This window comes from Mustelus asterias, chromosome 8, assembly GCF_964213995.1.
Source record: "Mustelus asterias chromosome 8, sMusAst1.hap1.1, whole genome shotgun sequence".
NCBI lineage: Eukaryota > Metazoa > Chordata > Chondrichthyes > Carcharhiniformes > Triakidae > Mustelus > Mustelus asterias.
This window is the reverse complement of record NC_135808.1, coordinates 77,353,306-77,372,682: the sequence shown is the minus strand read 5'-3', so window position 1 is coordinate 77,372,682 and position 19,377 is coordinate 77,353,306. Positions and strand designations below refer to the sequence as shown.

At 44.4% G+C, this 19,377-nt stretch overlaps 1 protein-coding gene across 1 annotated transcript; it reads left to right on the top strand.

Annotated features, from left to right (window-relative positions):
- The first annotated feature begins 6 nt into the window (after positions 1-6).
- Positions 7-13,404, top strand: LOC144497275 (14 kDa phosphohistidine phosphatase). Its single transcript, XM_078218295.1, has 3 exons — positions 7-264; positions 9,267-9,391; positions 13,101-13,404. Exons 1-3 carry the CDS (start codon positions 126-128, stop codon positions 13,191-13,193), a joined length of 357 nt encoding a protein of 118 aa, XP_078074421.1. The 5' UTR covers positions 7-125; the 3' UTR covers positions 13,194-13,404.
- Positions 13,405-19,377: the final 5,973 nt, after the last annotated feature.

Below are 19,377 nucleotides of genomic sequence, written 5' to 3'. Positions count from 1 at the left end.
CTCCCCCTCAGAGACCCCCCAGTGACCTCCCTTCCCCACCCTGGCCCTCCTCCCCCACCCTGGCCCTCCTCCGCCTCTCCGTCAGGCCGCTGTCCCGGGCAGTCGCAGCCGCGCAGCGCAGGGCCATGGCGGGACTGGCGGGTGTGCCTGATGTGGAGATCGACTCGGACGGTGTTTTCAAATATATCCTGGTGAGGGTGAGCAAGAAGAGCGGCTCGGAGCACAAGGACATCGTGAGGGGCAGCAAGGCGGCCGAGTTTCACAGTGAGTGGCCGGGCTGGGGGAGTCCAGGCCTGGGCCGGCTCTGTGTCTCCCCTCACCCCCCCCCCCCCCCTTAAGCAGCACAAGTAACTTAGTTGTGAAAGGTTTTTAAACATTGTGCAAGGTTCAGGGAGGACTCACTGTGCCTGGTCACCAGATACAGAATTACACAGCATCCATGTCCAGGGTTAAGAGTTTCAAACTGGCTGCTAAACCCAAACCATCTGTGTTCAGGGCAAAACATTAAATACCCTATTTATAAATGTACACTCAGGTGTTTTCACAAGACTCAAAGAAGGCCCCAAAGTGGTAATTACAGGATGTTATTATGGTTGAGAAAATTTAAGTCGAATGGGAAAAGATAATAAAAAAGAGGCTACAGGTCTGATGTGGTTATTCACACCTTCATTAGGGAATCCTTCCTACTGACAGCCCAGAATGGGAAATCCCTCAGTTTTTCCCACTGATAAGAGTAACGGGGAACAAACCTGTAATTTCCCAATACGAGTTTGCAACAAATGAGATGCCTTGGTGGAATTCATTTGTAATATTGACTACAAGTGAGGGAAGAGTTGTCTAGCCCAACCAATATACTTCGGTACCATGACTGAGGTATTTGAATCGATCCGGGTGTTGAAGCGATACCCTTTAGGAAGGCTGTCTGCAGAAATAGAGGATAGGGAGCTGCTGCTGGGAGCGAAATGTTGGATATGAAGAAAAAAGTAACAAGAGCTTTATCAACTGTGGAATTGGAACAGTTGCAAGATAAGATGACGAAAAAACTAAGGGCGAGGCCACCATGGCAAGAAGTGGCAGCTGTTGATTGCACTTGCAAGAGTTTTGGACGAGTTGTGTCTTGGAACAAAATTAAGCATCAACATTTTTAATACCCTATTATTGTTCTTTGTACAGTAAGAAGAATGAAGGTTGAGTTCACAAAGAATACAATCTCAATGTTGTGAGGAGGAATCATTAGAGAGTTAGGTAAGGTTGGATGGTGAGTAAAGGAGGTCGCAGTTCTTTCACCAGTAGGAAGAAAGAAGGTAGTTTTTTGGCAGGCCTGCTCCTGGTAACCTGCTGCTTCTCTTGTAATCTAAGCAATGTATAAGAAATAGGAGCAGGAATAGGCCATTTGGCCCCTCAAGTCTGCTTCATCATCCAAAAAGATCTGACTGTGCCTTAACTCGACTTTCCTGCCTGCCCCCATAACTCTCGACACCTTGTCAAAAAACTGTCTAACTCAGCTTACATATATTCAATGACCCTGCCTCCATAGCTTACTGGGGAATAGAATTCCAAACACCCTTATAGAGAAAAACAAATCCTTCTAATTTCCATCTTAAATGGGATACCTCTTATTTTTTTCACTGGGCCCCCAAGTTCTAGATTTTCCCACAAAGGGAAACGTTCTCTCAACATCTATCCTAACAAACCCCCTCAGAACCTTATATGTATCAATAAAATTATCTTTTAAAAGCTCCAGTGAGTATAGGCCCATCATGCTCAACCTATGGAAGAAGACTTGCCTGAGAACTTGAAAGTTGTAATACTGCAGATGCTGGAAATCTGAAATAGAAACAGAAAATGCTGGATCGACTCAGCAAATCTGGCAGCATCTGTGGAGCAAGAAACACAGTTAACGTTTTGAGTTCATATGACCCTCCTTAAACGTTAACCTTGCTTGAGAACCTGTTTGAGTTTGCCATTGAAAATTCCCTTCAAGTAGTTAAGCTATTTCTGCTGCTCTGGTATTTCCCAGTTTCAAAGTTTTTCTCTGTCAAATTGAATGACCTATCCATGAATGGGTGAGCTCTGAAGAGGGAAACAAAATAAATGAATGTTTTTTGTACGTGCAAATGGGGAGCCACATTTTGATGTTCAGGCCATTGTGAAAGTGAAAAAGATTGAACTCCACACATCCATGTACACGCAAATAACTCAACAGCTATTTGTAAGTTTTAAAATATTTAAAAGTTATCAAATAAAATACTGTTTCTTTGGCCCTTAAAATTATGGGTTTTTTTCTCTTGCCTGAATGTTTTTTTTTTAAGTGGCAAAGTGAATGCTGAATTACTGAGAGAATATGGCGTGGAGTAATTAAGGAATTGGTGTATCGGTAGAAGTAAAAGTCTAGAAGGTTCTGCTGATGATATTAGCAGATGAACATGCAGCTGGATTTGAATGCCATTCCTGCGTCTGCTGTTTTAATAGAGCTGTAAACCAGTTCATTTTAAATGATTGACAGCAGACAGAATTCCTCTTTTGCACCCATTAAGCATTCTCCCACTAAGAATAAATTGTCAGGAGTAAATACTAAGCTCTGGTCATTAATGCAGGCAACTGTTTGGAGGTGATACTCATCAGAATGGTATGGTCAGGGTTTTCTCATTCTGTACTTGTCAGACATCAACCTCAAACCTATTTTTGGCATTTGGATCGCATGTATCAAATCTGTTTCCTCAGTGCCTCTGCTTAATATCATGTTCCACCTATTTCTCCTTGTAGGCACCCTTATATTACTGCTAAGGTTCTGGAAGGACACAGAGATACAGTCTCACACAGAAACTTGTTGTCCCTTGAGTACCATCCTCCATTCTTTACTGCTGAATGATTCCCATTAGGCGCAAGGGTGAAGGTCAATATATTTTACATATGTTGGGAGCCAGGAAAAGTTGGGCCCTGGTTACAAGTGAACACATGGTGTTCAGCTCTTGGTCTGTAGTCAGGAAGACTGTAGGGAGATGGAGTTTATTCAGTGACTCCATGGTAGTGTTTTACTGTGATGTGGAGATGCCGGCGTTGGACTGGGGTAAACACAGTAAGAGGTCGCACACCACCAGGTTAAAGTCCAACAGGTTTATTTGGTAGCACAAGCCACAGCTTTTGGAGCGCTGCCCCTTCATCAGGTAAATGGGAGTTCTGTTCACAAACAGGGCATATAAATTCACAAACTCAATTTACAAAATGATGGTTGGAATGCGAATCTTTACAGGTAATCAAGTCTTAAAGGTACAGACCATGTGAGTGGAGAGAGGGTTAAGCACAGGTTAAAGAGATGTGTATTGTCTCCAGCCAGGACAGTTAGTGAGATTTTGCAAGCCCAGGCAAGTCGTGGGGGGTTACAGATAATGTGACATGAACCCAAGATCCCGGTTGAGGCCATCCTCATGTGTGCGGAACTTGGCTATCAGTCTCTGCTCAGTGACTCTGCGTTGTCGTGTGTCGTGAAGGCCGCCTTGGAGAACGCTTACGCGGAGATCAGAGGCTGAATGCCTGTGACCGCTGAAGTGTTCCCCAACAGGAAGAGAACACTCTTGCCTGGTGATTGTCGAGCAGTGGTCATTCATCCGTTGTCATACTGTCTGCATGGTCTCCCCAATGTACCATGCCTCGGGACATCCTTTCCTGCAGCGTATCAGGTAGACAACGTTGGCCGAGTTGCAAGTGTATGTACCATGTATAGAAAGCCACAGCACAAACAGGCCCTTCGGCCCACAAGTTGCGCCGATCACATCCCCACCTCTAGGCCTATCTATAGCCCTCAATCCCATTAAATCCCATGTACTCATCCAGAAGTCTCTTAAAAGACCCCAACGAGTTTGCCTCCACCACCACCGACGTCAGCCGATTCCACTCACCCACCACCCTCTGAGTGAAAAACTTACCCCTGACATCCCCCCTGTACCTACCCCCCAGCACCTTAAACCTGTGTCCCCTCGTAGCAACCATTTCAGCCCTTGGAAATAGCCTCTGAGAGTCCACCCTATCCAGACCCCTCAACATCTTGTAAACCTCTATCAGGTCACCTCTCATCCTTCGTCTCTCCAGGGAGAAGAGACCAAGCTCCCTCAACCTATCCTCATAAGGCATGCCCCCCAATCCAGGCAACATCCTTGTAAATCTCCTCTGCACCCTTTCAATGGCTTCAACATCTTTCCTGTAATGAGGTGACCAGAACTGCGCGCAGTACTCCAAGTGGGGTCTAACCAGGGTCCTATAAAGCTGCAGCATTATCTCCCGACTCCTAAACTCAATCCCTCGATTAATGAAGGCCAGTACGCCATACGCCTTCTTGACCGCATCCTCCACCTGCGAGGCCGATTTAAGAGTGGATGGTGTTCTCATGTGAGATAATGGCATCCGTATTGATGATCTGGCACGTCTTGCAAAGGTTTTTGTGGCAAGGTTATATGATGTCGTGGTCACTGTTCTGAAGGCTGGGTAGTTTGCTGCGGACAATGGTCTGTTTGAGGTTGTGCAATTGTTTGAAGGCAAGAAGTGGGGGTGTGGGGATGGCCTTGGCAAGATGTTCGTCTTTATCAATGACATGTTGCAGGCTCCGGAGAAGATGTCGTAGCTTCTCCGCTCCGGGGAAGTACTGGACGATGAAAGGTACTCTGTCCGCCGTGTCCTGTGTTTGTCTTCTGAGGAGGTCGGTGCGATTTTCGCTGTGGCATGTCGGAACTGTCAATCGATGAGTCGAACGCCATATCCTGTTCTTATGAGGGCATCTTTCAGTGTCTGGAGGTTTCTGTTGCGATCCTCCTCATCTGAGCAGATCCTGTGGTATACAGAGGGCTTGTCCGTAGGGGATGGCTTCTTTAACGTGTTTAGGGTGGAAGCTGGAGAAGTGAAGCATCGTGAGGTTATCCGTAGGCTTGCGGTACAGTGAAGTGCTGAGGTGACTGTCCTTGATGGAGATGCGTGTGTCCAAGAATGCAACCGAGTAGTCCATGGTGAGTCTGATGGGGGGATGGAACTTGTTGATGTCATCATATAGTTGTTTCAGTGATTGTTCACCATGAGTCCAAAGGAAGAAAATGTCATCGATGTATCTAGAGTATAGCATCGGTTGAAGGGCCTGTACGGTGAAGAGGTCTTGTTCGAACCTGTGCAAGAAGATGTTGGCATATTGAGATGCGAATTTGGTCCCCATGGCTGTTCCGTATGTCTGGATGAAGAACTGGTTGTTGAAGGTGAAGACATTGTGATCCAGGATGAAGCGGATGCGTTGTAAAATTGCATCTGGAGATTGGCAGTTGTCGGCCTTGAGTACATCTCTCCACTCACATTGTCTGTACCTTTAAGACTTGATTACCTGTAAAGACTCGTATTCCAACCATTATTTTGTAAATTGAGTTTGTGTCTTTATATGCCCTGTTTGTGAACAGAACTCCCACTTAGCTGATAAAGGAGCAGCGCTCCAAAAGCTAGTGGCTTGTGCTACCAAATAAACCTATTGGACTTTAACCTGGTGTTGTGAGACTTCTTACTGTGTTTACCCCAGTCCAACGCCGGCATCTCCACATCATGGCTACCATTGACACCGCAAACTGCCTGCTCCAAGTGGAGAGGATCTCCAAGAAGATCGTGCATATCGACACACACATCAAGTTTCTACAAAGATGCAAGAAAGCAGACAAGATACCGAAAGGACTACAGATCACGAACCCACTCAGGTCAACCGATAACACAGACTACGCTGAGAGACTTTGCCGTCGCACCTCTCTCACACTCCTCAACTACCTATACAGCAAACGCCGCATTCTGGAAACCAAGATAGAGTCCACATTCTCAACTTGCGCTCAGGACACAGACCAGCTGCGAATCTCTGCCAAGCAGACGAGACAAAGAAACTACGCCATCTACATGCACACCAAGAACAGGAAACTTGAGAAACTCGGCATCACCACCAGCAGCAACCAAGCCTCCCCTGGTACCACAGTAGAAAACAGTACCACTACAGGGAAGTCCATTGTCAACTTGTCGGACTACACACTTCAACCAGATGAAATCGAAGTTCTCAGCCGAGGGCTCAATTTTTGCCCCACCACCAAAATAGACCCCATCAGTCTCGCAGCAGACACAGAGGAATTCATCAGGCGAATGAGGCTGCAGGAGTTCTTTCACAAACCCCAAGAGGCCAACAGCGAACACAATGAGACAGCCAATGAACCGGAACAGCCGACAGAGAGATTCGCAGTGCAGCAACCAAAGAGGAAAGAGTCGAATTGGACACCTCCGGAAGGCCGCTGCCCTCGACTTGACATGTATGCCCAAGCCATCAGGAGGTGCGTCAACACCAAATTCATCAGCCGCACTCACAAGACAGCCCCGAACATTACCCAAGCACAGCGCAATGCCATCTGCGCTCTCAAGACCAACTGCAACATTGTCATCAAACCAGCAGACAAAGGAGGGGCCATCGTCATACTGAACAGAACGGATTACTGCAAAGAAGTGAACAACTGAACTGCAAAGAAGTGACAACTGAAGAATGAGGAACACTACAGACAGTTACCCACATATCTGACCGAAGAACACACCCGTCAACTCAACAGACTGATCAAGACCTTTGATCTGGACCTCCAGAGCACCCTCCGTGCTCTCATCCTATGTAGACCCCGCGTTGGAGATCTCTACTGCCTCCCGAAGATACACAAGGCAACACTCCCAGCCGTCCCATCATATCGGGCAATGGGACCCTGTGCGAGAACCTCTCCAGCTACGTCGAGGGCATCCTGAAACCCATTGTACAAAGAACCCCCAGCTTTTGTCGCGGCACTACGGACTTCCTACAGAAACTCAGCACACATGGAGCAGTTGAACCAGGAGCACTCCTCGTCACAATAGATGTCTCGGCACTCTACACCAGCATCCCCCACGATGATGGCATTGCTGCAAATGCCTCCGTACTCAACACCAACAATTGCCAATCTCATCCGCTTCATCCTGGACCACAATGTCTTCACCTTCAACAACCAGTTCTTCATCCAGACACACGGAACAGCCATGGGGACCAAATTCGCACCTCAATATGCCAATATTTTCATGCACAGGTTCGAACAAGACCTCTTCACCGCACAGGACCTTCAACCGATGCTATACACTAGATACATCAATGACATTTTCTTCCTTTAGACTCGTGGTGAACAATCACTGAAACAACTATATGATGATATCAACAAGTTCCATCCCACCATCAGACTCACCAAGAACTACTCTCCGGAATCAGTTGCATTCTTGGACACACGCATCTCCATCAAGGACGGTCACCTCAGCACTTCACTGTACCGCAAGCCCATGGATAACCTCACAATGCTCCACTTCTCCAGCTTCCACCCTAAACTCGTTAAAGAAGCCATCCCCTACGGACAAGCCCTCCGTATACACAGGATCTGCTCGGATGAGGAGGATCACAACAGCTATCTCCAGATGCTGAAAGATGCCCTCATAAGAACAGGATGTGGCGTTCGACTCATCGATCGACAGTTCTGACGCGCCACAGCGAAAAACCGCACCAACCTCCTCAGAAGACAAATACGGGACGCGGCGGACAGAGTACCTTTCATCGTCCAGTACTTCCCCGGAGCAGAGAAGCTACGATATCTTCTCCGGAGCCTTCAACATGTCATTGATGAAGACGAACACCTCGCCAAGGCCATCCCCACACCCCTACTTCTTGCCTTCAAACAACCGCACAACCTCAAACAGATCATTGTCCGCAGCAAGCTACCCAGCCTTCAGGAGAACAGTGACCATGACACCACACAACCCTGCCACAGCAACCTCTGCAAGACATGCCGGATCATCGACACAGATGCCATCATCTCACGTGAGAACACCATCCACCAGGTACACGGTACATACTCTTGCAACTCGGCCAACGCTGTCTATCTGATACGCTGCAGGAAAGGATGTCCCGAGGCATGGTACATTGGGGAGACCATGCAGACGCTACGACAACGGATGAACGAACACCGCTCGACAATCATCAAGCAGGAGTGTTCCCTCCTTGTTGGGGAACACTTCAGCAGTCACGCGCATTCAGCCTCTGATCTTCAGGTAAGCGTTCTCCAAGATGGCCTTCACGACACACAACAACACAGAGTCGCTGAGCAGAAACTGATAGCCAAGTTCCGTACACATGAGGACGGCCTCAACCGGGATCTTGGGTTCATGTCACACTATCTGTAACCCCCACGACTTGCCTGGGCTTGCAAACACTCTAACTGTCCTGGCTGGAGACAGTGCACATCTCTTTAACCTGTGCTTAACCCTCTCTCCACTCACATTGTCTGTACCTTTAAGACTTTGATTACTGTAAAGACTCGCATTCCAACCATTATTTTGTAAATTGAGTTTGTGTCTTTATATGCCTTGTTTGTGAACAGAACTCCCACTTACCTGATGAAAGAGCAGCGCTCCGAGTGTTTTACTGTGTCAGAAGTGTTTCCAAGATTACTATATTGAGGCACAATGTATGGGAGGTGACTTTGTTGTTCTGACTTTTAGATGAGAATAATAACATTTTTGGAAATTATTTTGCATACTTAGTACAAACAGTATCTTTAGTTATTTGTTCAACATTAGATGTGTTTGTTGGTTTAGTTAAGGGGAGGAACGGCATCTTTCACTGCTCATTGAAGGAATCAAGCTTTGGCGATCATCATTGTGTTGCGAGATGGAGTGTTAAGGAATTGGGAATCATCAGGAGAGAATGAATAGAGCTGATGAGTAAACACAATTATTGGAATGCAGAAAGAAGAGTGGGGGAGGTTGGAGTTCTGTGAACCACAAGGGAAAAAGCGAGTTAAACAAATTAATTAAATCCTCGATGTTGCAATTTCAGAATTAACTGAGAGTAATAATTCTACTTCAATTTTACCAGTACACGTACGTCTCAGAATGATATCATGAATTGCACAGCTGAATAATAACTGAAGAACCGTGAGCTGACATTGCACTGTTCTGTCAAACGTGCTTCTGGGCGTGTGCTGGTGCAGAAAGTGCCTTTTCACCCCAAGGTATTGATGAAACATCACAATTTTACAGAAGCGTGGTTTGGGTGTGTGGAGAGGGTTAGATGACTCATTATCACTCCTGCATTACTTGGATCTGGAATATTTTGGGTTGGATAATTTAAATCTACAAAATGAGCAAGTAGGTTTGATGGAATGATGGCTTTGGGGTGGATTATGAAGCTTCCTCTTATCTTGCTGCAGATAACATCTTTGAAAAGCTGTCTCCAGAAATGGAAAAGCTCGAACTAGAATGCAAGTGTCTGGGAGGTGGAAAGATTGATCACAACAGCAAGCAGAAAAAAATTCGAGTGTTCGGTCTTTCCACGGTGAGTAACCTATTGCAAACCTAACGCACGATGCAAAATCACTTGAGCCTTGGAAATAATGTTGCATTTCAAAAAATCCATGTAGTATGAACGATTTACAGGGAAGTAAGAGCAGGAGAGTGAACAGTTTCTGCCTGCTTTATTGCACATTGCCAACTTACTCTTTGGAGGAAATGGTAGGTAGGTATTCAGGCTGGAGAAATGTATTGAGATAACTAAGCCAATATGGGAGCTGATTAGTTGAACTATGCATCATATTCCAAGGTGTCACATCATAGGTATACCTGGTAGGGTATAAATGCATTATTCAGCAGGGCCACTAGTTTCACTGCTGTCATCACTGATGATGTGGAGATGCCGGCGTTGGACTGGGGTAGGCACAGTAAGAAGTCTCACAACACCAGGTTAAAGTCCAACAGGTTTATTTGGTAGCAAATACCATAAGCTTTCGGAGCACTGCTCCGAAAGCTTATGGTATTTGCTACCAAATAAACCTGTTGGACTTTAACCTGGTGTTGTGAGACTTCTTACTGTCATCACGGATTGACAGCTTGATACAGTAACACAAATCTACTGGCTTTGCAGGAGCCAGCAGGATCATTAATCCCAGCCGTGTTTCTGTTGGTTCCCTCAGAGCATGCTGAGGCCTATATGAACCATACAGTTAATATTCTATTAGTGCAGCTGATATATGAAGAATAATGCCCAGGTCAATCCCTGCATTCACAGGATTCCCAAGTTGAATTTGTTGGTAGATATGATCGATGTCATATTTATCTGAAGGGAGGGCCTGGCTCAGAGGCCAAGGTTGTCTTTCACAGAAGCAGCTTGACACCTTTTGTGTGAATCACAGGTAGAAACAGAGCTGCAGCACAACAATGCCCTCTGCTGCAATCAAAATGCTTCTCAAAACACGCCATTTGGACCTTCAAGCTGTAATTATTTTTGTCCCACACAATACAGCCCTCCTCCAGGTTCTTAGGAAATAATTACCATCTGCTGCATTTTTAGATTGCATCTTCCAAAAAGTCTTCACATGGAGACAGACAATGATAAAACCATGCCAAGAAAGAAGGGGAATGAGAAACTAGGTGGCACACACCTAGTCTCTCGCTCCACCTAGATCTTCTTATAAGCTTCAAACGGCACGGTAGCACAGTGGTTAGCACTGCTGCCTCACAGTGCCAGGGACCCCGATTCAATTCCCGGCTTGGGTCACTGTCTGTGTGGAGTTTGCACGCTCTCCCCGTGTCTGTGTGGGTTTCCTCTGGGTGCTCTGGTTTCCTCCCACAGTCTGAAAGACGTGCTGGTTAGGTGCATTGACCTGAACAGGCGCTGGAGTGTGGCGACTGGGGGAATTTCACAGTAACTTAATTGTAGTGTTAATGTAAGCATTATTTGTGACTAATAAATAAACTTTACATCTGGACCCATCTTTTGCTCTGGTCGTTCTTATTCTATCCAATGACAGATAAATGCTAGGCATGAAGAGCAGTGCATCCTGTTCATGGTACTGTATTGTTTGTGACATGTAGTCCTTAACCTTGTACTCACCCAGATGATTCCCTTTCCTTTACGCGGCATGGTAGCACAGTGGTTAGCACTGCTGCTTCATAGCTCCAGGGACCTGGGTTCGATTCCCGGCTTGGGTCACTGCCTGTGTGGAGTTTGCACATTCTCCTCGTGTCTGCGTGGGTTTCCTCCGGGTGCTCCGGAGATGTGCTGGTTAAGTTGATTGGCCATGCTAAAATTGCCCCTTACTGTCCTGAGATGCGTAGGTTAGAGGGATTAATGGGTGGATATAGGGTAGGGCCTGGGTGGGATTATGGTCGGTGCAGACTCGATGGGCCAAATGGCCTCTTTCGGCACTGTAGGATTTTTATGATTCTGTGATTATGTTAGGAATGTGTGTGCTGGTTGGCTGGATAGTTTACACAAATGGTGCTTGAACAACTGCCAGCTTGCTGGTATTCTGCTTCACCAAACCCCTACCACACCCAATCCTTTTGTTAGTTGAGAGTCAGACCGACTCCTTCCTCTCCCCTGCTAGTGTTGGTTTTGAGCTGCCCGTCACAAACAAAACTGTCATCGGTTGACTTGACATTGAACATATTCTCCGTACAATGAAAATATTGGCACGCTGTTGCATTGACACTTTCCTTTCCCCAAGTCATGACCAAGATTATGTATTCCTCATGCTAAGAATTGATTTGGCTACATTTAAAATAGATGTCAACCGTTACCAAAAGTGGGTCTCACCTTTGTCACAGTCAGATTCTCGGGGGCGGGGAGGATTGAATTTTCAGTTGTCTGAGGCTGCTAAATTTTAAAAGTTGCATATCCACTTCGCTCCTTGGTTTTAGCACACTGGAGGTTTCATTGTGGCAATGAATGGGCCATCTGGTTCCTCGGCAGCATAAATGCTGCAGTAGATAATAACTCTGTCAGTTGGAAGTGATTACTAGCTTTGTACGTGTGGCTACAAATGGCTGCATGATCGACTTTGATCATCTTAGAGCTGTGGAATTGAAAACACCTCTGTGAAGCAACTCGAAACATTTTTAAAGTTAAATCTGCCACATAAATGTATATTTCCACCATCATTAACTGCCAGGGTCAAGTTTCCGAGGTTTTGACATTTATATTTTTTCTCTGTGCTCTACTGAAAGCAGATTGACCCTGGAGTACGTTAACCAATGACGGTACTTAATAAAAGCAATATATTTTAGATACTGGAAACCCAAAATAAAAACAAAGTACTGGAAATGCTCAGCAGGTCAGGCAGCACCTGGAGAGGGAAAGAGTTTTTAAAAATGTTTTACTCCATTCTTAATATTGCAAAGCCAATGCTCAGAGTGGACTGGGCAAACCCATTCCTTGCTTGCTCCAAAACCAAATTCAAATTCCAATTGAATCCAATTCACGCTCCCCATAAGTGAGACAAACAAGATCCAAGCTGACAAGATAAGGCATTTCACCCCATCTTGGGCTTGATCCGACAGCGCTTGATCTTAGCCAAAAGACTGAGAAGCAAGAGGGAGAGTTAAAAGTTTTGAGTTGAAATATGACTCTTCATCCGAACTGAAGGGAGATAGAAATGTGGTGGGATTTATGCTGTTGAAAGGGAGAGGGGTAGAAGAACAAAAGGAAATTTCTAGGATAGGGTAGAGGGCAGGAGAGATTAAATAACAAAAATGTCAAGGAACAAGAGGCAAAGGGAGTAGCAATGGTTGTAGTAAAGAAACAAAGCATCAATCTAAGTATTAATGGCAGAATAATGAACAACACTGTCTAAAAGCAAACACAAGAAAACAAAATACAGACCAGCAAATAAAAGAAAAACCAAAATAGAGATCAGAGTTCATGACCTAGAGCTGCTGTTCCTCACCTTGCGTTGGGTTTCACTGAAACTTGGCAGCAGACTGAGGACAGAAATGTGAGCGTGGGAGCAAGGTGGTGAATTAAATGGCAAGCAACTCGAAGGTCAGGCTCATGTTTGCATCCTGAGCAGAGGTGTTCCACAAAGCAGTCTCTCGTCTGCCTTTTGACTCCCCACTGTAGAGGAGACTGTGTCCTCACCCAATGTCCACCATTATCAACATTGATGGTATTGCAAGGGCAGAAATCCTGGCTGAACGTATCCTGCGGAGACTGTAATGCACAGCTAGAGTAAATATCATTGATAATTTCCTATTTTATTTGTCTTCAGGGTTTTGGGAAGGCGGATCACTCCATTTCTGTGGAAAAGCTGAAGTCTGTATACAAAGACTATGAAATTACCTGGTCGGATGACACCAAGTGAAAACGAGACACTGGAAACTCGTCCTTCAGCAAAATTGTTGTAAAACTACTTTCACTTTTTTTTGTTGAAATGGTTCCAGTGTTATTGGATGAAACTGGTTCATTTATGTCATTCAGTTGAGCTATGGTAGTGCTATGGGACTTTACAGACTGTGGCATTAAACAGTACCTGTGAGATACATTACCCAATAAATTATATGTTGTGAGTTTGCTCTGAATGTGTTGTGTGGTAATTTATCAGTACATTGCGCTGGGCTGTAAAATAATTGATTTTATTTCTATAAAAATTTGTTGTCATGCATTTTTGTGCTGGTGATCACAGAATCTGCATTTACGCATATCCTTTCAAAATAGTGTTTTCTTCAAAGGATTTGCCTGAATTCAGAGATGATAAATTCTGGTCAAAGTGTCCCATGGATGTTTTATTCTTTAAATTTTTACTCTATTAAATGAGGGTGATGTTGGTTGGAGAACCACAGTATTACCATGGTATTCATAGTTTTAACTAAAAATAGAAAATGCTGGAAATACTCATCAAAGATCGCTGAGCTGAAAGGCGAACTGACTATTTCTCTCTTCCCAGAAGCACCCAGACCTGCTGAGTATTTCCAACAATTTTTGTTTGTATTTCAGATTTCCAGCATCTGTAGTGTTTTGTGTTTGTAATCCGTTTTAAACTTTGTTTGCAGCTCAGGAAACACATCTTAAAGCTGCGAATGGTGACAGCAGCTTGAAAGAGCAAAAAAAAAGACTTATTGCCTAGGGTGGGACCTAGTTGAAGCGGTGAGAGACAGTGAACAACCTACTGTGTACACGCTGCTTATCATAAACATTTCTGCTGCAGTTTCTGAAGGAAATGGAATTTACATGAGCAACCCAGCACCTTAAATACATTTGATGAGATTAAAGGACAGAGTGCTGCAGGAAAAGATAATCTTTATTTTGCATCTCTTTAAATAAAGTTTCAAGATTGATATCAGAAGGGCTTTGTCAGTTAAACCATATCTTTAGCAAAAACCAGTATCTGTTTTCAACACCACCACCAGAGTTTTGTGGTTTACAACAGATCTGCAGCAGGTGAAATAGGTTATTTCACATTATCACTCAGGATAGTTCGCCAGAGGTTTCTGAGGGAACTGCTCATATTGAAAATGCGATGGAAAATATACTATTGTCAAGAAACTTCCCAGAAAGCATTATTCAAATAACATAGTCTTATACTAGAAGGTGTACACGAGAACTTGTGTGACCGATACCAATTGGGTTTTTGTTTTGCAATGTTTTCTAGTTCAGAGTTGCTGATTAAGAAAACAGCGCCTTGTGTATAACTCCCTTCATTTTACCACAATACTGTGTTCCAGTGAAGTTGAGGCCCTAATCAGACCTGCCATGATGTTATTCAATGGCGTCGCAGGCTCAAGAAGCCGAATAGCCTACTCGGAATTCTTACTCCAGTGCCTCGCATCGCCTGACAGTGAGGGGATGTTGAGGGACCACATGTGCCTCGTGCAGCCTGGCTTATAAGGAACATCGAGGGACTACTCCATTGCCTCACGCAGTAGCAGTGAGGGGGAAGTTGAGGGACCACTCTGGTGCCTCACGCAGCCTGGTAGTGAGGGAGAAGTTGAAGGACCAATCCAGTGCCTCACACAGCCTGGCAGTGAGGGGGAGGTCGAGGGAACACCTCTGATGCTTCATACAGCCTGGCAGTGAGGGGGGAGGTCGAGGAACCACCTCTGATGCCTCATACTGCCTGGCAGTGAGGGGGATGTTGAATGTGGCGGCAGGGCATGAACAGCCACAAAGTTCTGGTCCTGTCTTTTGGCTGCTGTCCAAATTTTCCCTCCTGCCCGCAAAGTTCTGGGAAATCCCAGGCTAAGAATATAACTGGAGACCAGAGACGAGACAAACTCAAATTCCATCATTTGAAATAAAGTTTATGAGCATTTTGGAGGTAATGAAGGCCAGCCAACACTCCAATCACCTGAAAAACAATCCAGTTATTAGTCTGTTCAAAGTATAACAGAACCTCATGAGTAGAGATATAGATAGTTTGGGTAAAGAGTAGGTTGAATTAAGTACAACAGTTTCATGATTGTTTTTCTGAGTAGCTTTGTCCCAGGTACGTGCCTGAGTAATGTGAACACTACACAAGAACGCACCATGGAAGATGTAGATTCTCCCATTGAAGGCACTCTGCATTAACAGCTGACTCATCTTAATTCCCACATTGGTCTCCTTAAGTGGCTTCGATGTGTTCTTGATTGGTCGACAAGCACTGATTTAGCTGATTGAAAAAGACTTGATCTGTGTTGCCTGGAAAACTGGCAAAGGAAATAAATAGTTTAATCCTTGAAAAAAAACTTCTGATGGTCACATTTTTACATCAACTATTTGGTTCAAAACTGGGTTGGTTTTTTTACAGATGGCCCATGTAGCTCTTCTAAGAAAATGTTGGGAAAGTGAGCACCCAACTGAGGCAAGAGTTTTTAAGTGACAAACTAGCCTTGGATATGGGTTTTTGACAAGGTTGATTCTTAAAGCTCTCAAACATTTCAGATTTGGGTTATTGATTTTCTGATAAATGGACATATTTATGTCCAAGGTCTGCTCATATCAACTTCAATTTCCCTTTATCTGCAATCAGTTGATTATATAGCCTAAGTTATTTTTGTGGTTCTTTGGCCCCAGAGGTCTGTTTTTCACACTTGCTATCCTCATCAAGGAAACAGGACTTGACTTTGTTCAAGGTGATGAAAATGTACTTCCTATAATGGGAGTTGTGTTTTATTTATTCTGAAAGTGGTGAAAATGTATTTCCTACAGATTTATTGTTCATGAAACCTTCTCTTCACTTAACCTAAACAAAGGGATCAGTGATATTTCATCTGTAATGCTGCTTTTGGAAATATCCTTTTCACTCAACTCAGTTTAACAAATGTGTTTGCTTTTTGAGAGCCTTTAAAGTTTTATAGTTACTAAAATTAAAACATATTGGAGCACAGATAAGAGAGGGATCATGAAATGACCAAGATACCCGATCAAGAGTCCTGAAGAAGGATGATTGTAAATGTTCAAGTAAGATAGTCGGTGCTTTATTAGTGATAACTGTTCAGTCACCAGCGTTGTCAGTAATGTACTAATGACTAACTCTTGTATGTCACAGGCTAGCCACTAATATTCCAGGACAGATTAATAGGGATTCTCATACAATTTCACTAGATTTACATCTAAATAAATTTTAGTATTCATCATGTATCTGAAAGTGGCCAAATGGTTGGATGAATTGTTACAACCAGTTTTGAGTAAGTTTTCCAGCTACACAATGCAAGATTCCTTCACATTTGCGAAGACCATACAGGACTTGCATATCGATGACAATGCTGTGTCCGTGTGCTCATTTGACATTGTTAGCCTATTCAATGTTTCACTTAAGGAAATCCCAGATATTTATGCTACAACACTATATCATGGTGATCTAGACCCACCACCAGTGCCTGAATCAGTTATTCACTGAACTTATGAACTTGGCACTTGCGCAGTTAAATTCAGTTTTAATAACACCATGTATACTTAAATAGATGGTGTTGCCATGGAATCCACTTTGTGTCTAACTCTCACAAACATCTTTGTTGGGTTCCATGAGAAATGTGTTTGATAGAATGACACTGAACTTTCTACCCTTGCATATTTCTGATATGTGGATACATTTGCTATATTAAATCTGCAGCTGCATGTAATCATTTCCTTATATGTCTTAATGGGCTCCATCCGTGCTCAAATTCACCTTTGAAATGGAGCAATCAAATTAACTCCCTGTGCCTTGACATACTAATTGACAAATCAGCCAGGGGGCTGCTGGGTGTTCCCTACCACAAGCTTACCTTCACTGGTCAATACATGCGGTGAGATTCTTATACTCCCATGTGCTATAAGTTTGATGTTATCGGCAACCTTGTACATAGGGCTTGAACCATTTGCTCACAAATACAAGTTTGATATTGAAATAAGGTGGAAAAGATCCTGTGGAATAATGGCTACCCTGATCAGATTATTGCCCGCTGTGTATTGCTAAACTTGCCAACAGGCCTAAGGCTTTTGGCCCTGTAAAGTGTCCAGTCTTCCTCAGGTTACACTGGAAGGCCAAGGTATCTCAAAACATTTGAGCAATAGGTGAAGCTAGCTGTTACATGCTGGTAATATGCAGTAGCAACACAGCTAATATTGACTAGTAACATGATGCCGCCATCAAGCTAAAAATTACGGTACATTCAGATCTTTGTTCACCAGCATGGACACAATGGGATGAATGGCCGACTGTGCTATAAACATCTATAGATCTACGAATCTGTGAATTTGAGAGGAAAAGGTAGTGAATCGAATATGATCCCATTTTAACTTCCAGATTCTGCACACTTGAATTCTTGGCACACACAAAGGAGATAACCAGATTTATGGACTTGTAATTATACCTTCCCAGTGCCTCGCATTGTGTACCCAGCACTCTGTCTCTGCCCATTGCAGGCATGTCTGTATCTGCTCATACCAACCCAACCAATCAACTCAGTTTGATTGGACAATACCATGAACCAATGGAAAGCCAAAACACCACATTAATAAAGCACAGGTCCCCACCCTGTCTGCAGTGTTCTGCACCTCACACTCACCGATCAGTGATGGAAGAAATAAGCAGGAGGTGGAAGGAAATAAGAGTTCACTTCGGAACGATGAAGCTCAGCATCAACTTCTTAAATAGGAAAGGAGGATTTGAACCCACACCTCCATCATCCCTGGCCCCCTTGCACTCCCCTCTCCCAGACACTATTCGATAGGAATGACAGCAAATCACTCCAGATGCTGGTAATCTGAAATAATGAGAGAAAATACTGAAAAGACTCAGCAGGTGTGGCAGCATCTCTAGAGAGAGAAACAGAGTTAACGCTTCCAGTCCATGTAACTCTTCAGGAAAGCTTTTCAGCATTTCCTGTTGGAAGGTGCGTGGGTGAAGTATAGTGTTACAATGTTGGCCCGGAGTACCAAGCTGGAGTGAGGCTATTCAACTTTTTCCAGCTCTGCTGCCATGTTCTGGGAGCCAATGTTCTGGACATTAATCCCACTTGCCATCTGCTCCCATTCCCTTCACAGGTTCATTCTCGACAGCTTCTTTTACCCCAGCAGAAACATGGCCACCTCATGTCCTCCTACCTCTCTATACAGTGTTACCAGGGTAGTGTTAATGAAGCAAGGATTCTATAATAACTCCAGGAGTAAAGGGACAGTGCTGTTATTGTACAAAATAAAGTAAAGCAAAACCACAAGCATATAGTGAACACAACTGGTCCCAACCAGGACAAAAAGGATAATGCATCCACTCAGGGGCCTGCTTTATACAGGGCTCAGTATACAAGCTCCACTTGTTTGGTTAATTACTAATCTCCAGGGAGCTCGTATTCCACGAGTTAAATTGGAAAATCAGTGATTCCCATGCAAGTCATGGGGATTATCACAGATTCCCTCCACATATCTTGTCATTAAAGAACAATGATTGTCCAGCTGCCTTAAGTGCATTGCTCCCACTTCCTTGAAAGCTCACTGTTGAAAAGGGTAAGGCTGTCTGGAGTATGTGATTGCTTCCCAATGCTACTCAGCCCCTCTGGAGTATGCAGAAGTCACCTGCACTGAAATGGAGTCTGGGGCTGAGTGTGAGCCACTTGTGACCATGTCACTAACAAGGAAAGAATCGTAGAATCCCTGCGATGTAAAAGGAGGCCATTGGCCCATCGAATCTGCACCAACCACCCAGGTCCTATTCCCATAACCCCAATATTTACCCTGCTAATACCCCGACACTAGGGTCAATTTAGCACAGCCAATCAACCTATCCCGCACATCCTTAGATTGTGGGAGGAAATCCACGCAGACACGTGGAGAATGTGCAAACTCCACACAGACAGTGACCCAAGCCTGGAATTGAACCCAGGTCCCTGGCGCTATGAGGCAGCAGTGTGCCACTGTGCCACCTGTGAGTAGACAAACTGCAGTCTCTGCACCCAAAGTTAGGGGGATTGAATTTCATGCCCATGGTGTTGATTTAGATTTATTCAATATTTGGTGGATTAGCTGGCGATTGAAGTGACTTTGGTGTGGCGTGGAGAGAAGCAAGTGGTTTAGTATTGGCACACTGA

Bases quoted from the DNA above. Each gene is read 5' to 3' on its own strand.
- LOC144497275 (XM_078218295.1), top strand. From the start codon at position 126: ATGGCGGGACTGGCGGGTGTGCCTGATGTGGAGATCGACTCGGACGGT. The intron at 265-9,266 runs GTGAGTGGCCGG...ATCTTGCTGCAG, and splicing joins CAAGGCGGCCGAGTTTCACA to ATAACATCTTTGAAAAGCTG. The intron at 9,392-13,100 runs GTGAGTAACCTA...ATTTGTCTTCAG, and splicing joins GAGTGTTCGGTCTTTCCACG to GGTTTTGGGAAGGCGGATCA.